We start from the raw sequence: 721 nt of genomic DNA, 5'->3' as shown, positions 1-721 counted from the left end.
GCCTGCCTAGCAAGGCTTCTGACCAGATGCTGATGCTGCCGTAGCTTCACTTCCTTCTCCAGCCCGCTTCGCTTTAGCCTCCGGCCTGACGAAGAATTCTGCAGAACTCGAAAGCTTGCTCGCTTGGCTCTGCCCAAGGCGTGGCCTCGCAGCTCGCCCCGCGGCCTGCAGGCGGGGGTTCCCCCCGCGCAGGAGGGGGCGCCGCGCCTCCCCCCACTTCCTTTCCCAGCCGGAAGCCGCCTGAGGCGAGCGGGGCTGTGCGCGCGACTAGGCCTCGGCGCCCGGCCATGTCGCAGCCGCCGCCGCCGTTCGCCTCGCGCTTCGCGGGGCCGCCTCAGCTCCGCGGCTTCCCGGCAACCGGCGGCCCTCCCCCGGGGCTCTTCCGCGGGCCGCCCCCGCCGCAGGCGTTTTCTCCCCCCTCGTTTCCGCCGTTTTCGGGCGGCGGCGGCGCCGGCCTGCCGTCGCCCGCTTACCCGCCGCCGCGGCATCCGTTCCCGCCGCCCCTGCCCTGGCCGCAGCAGTCGCTCCCGCCGCCGGAGGGGCCCTCGCCGCCGTGGCGGCCCGACGCCTCGCCCCTGCTCGCGGGCGGCCGGCCCAGGCTCAGGCCCGCGCTTGGGCCCGAAGCGGCGGGGCCCCCGGACAGCCTCAGCAGGGCGGGCCGCGACGGCGGCGGCGAGGACGGCGGCGGCGAGCAGTGGCTGAGCCGCTTCCTGGCGCGCCG

At 76.8% G+C, this 721-nt stretch overlaps 1 protein-coding gene across 1 annotated transcript in view; it reads left to right on the top strand.

Annotated features, from left to right (window-relative positions):
- Positions 1-287: 287 nt before the first annotated feature.
- PDCD7 (programmed cell death 7) overlaps positions 288-721 on the top strand; it is a 4,176-nt gene continuing 3,742 nt past the window's right edge. The window contains exon 1 of the mRNA XM_044445001.1: positions 288-687. Within this exon, the coding sequence (XP_044300936.1) occupies positions 288-687 (400 nt within the window). The remainder of the gene's footprint in view (positions 688-721) is intronic.

The sequence above is a fragment of the Varanus komodoensis genome, unplaced genomic scaffold (assembly GCF_004798865.1).
Source record: "Varanus komodoensis strain SLA01 unplaced genomic scaffold, ASM479886v1 scaffold46_3, whole genome shotgun sequence".
NCBI lineage: Eukaryota > Metazoa > Chordata > Lepidosauria > Squamata > Varanidae > Varanus > Varanus komodoensis.
The sequence above is the reverse complement of the archived record's forward strand: the minus strand, read 5'-3'. Positions and strand labels throughout refer to the sequence as shown.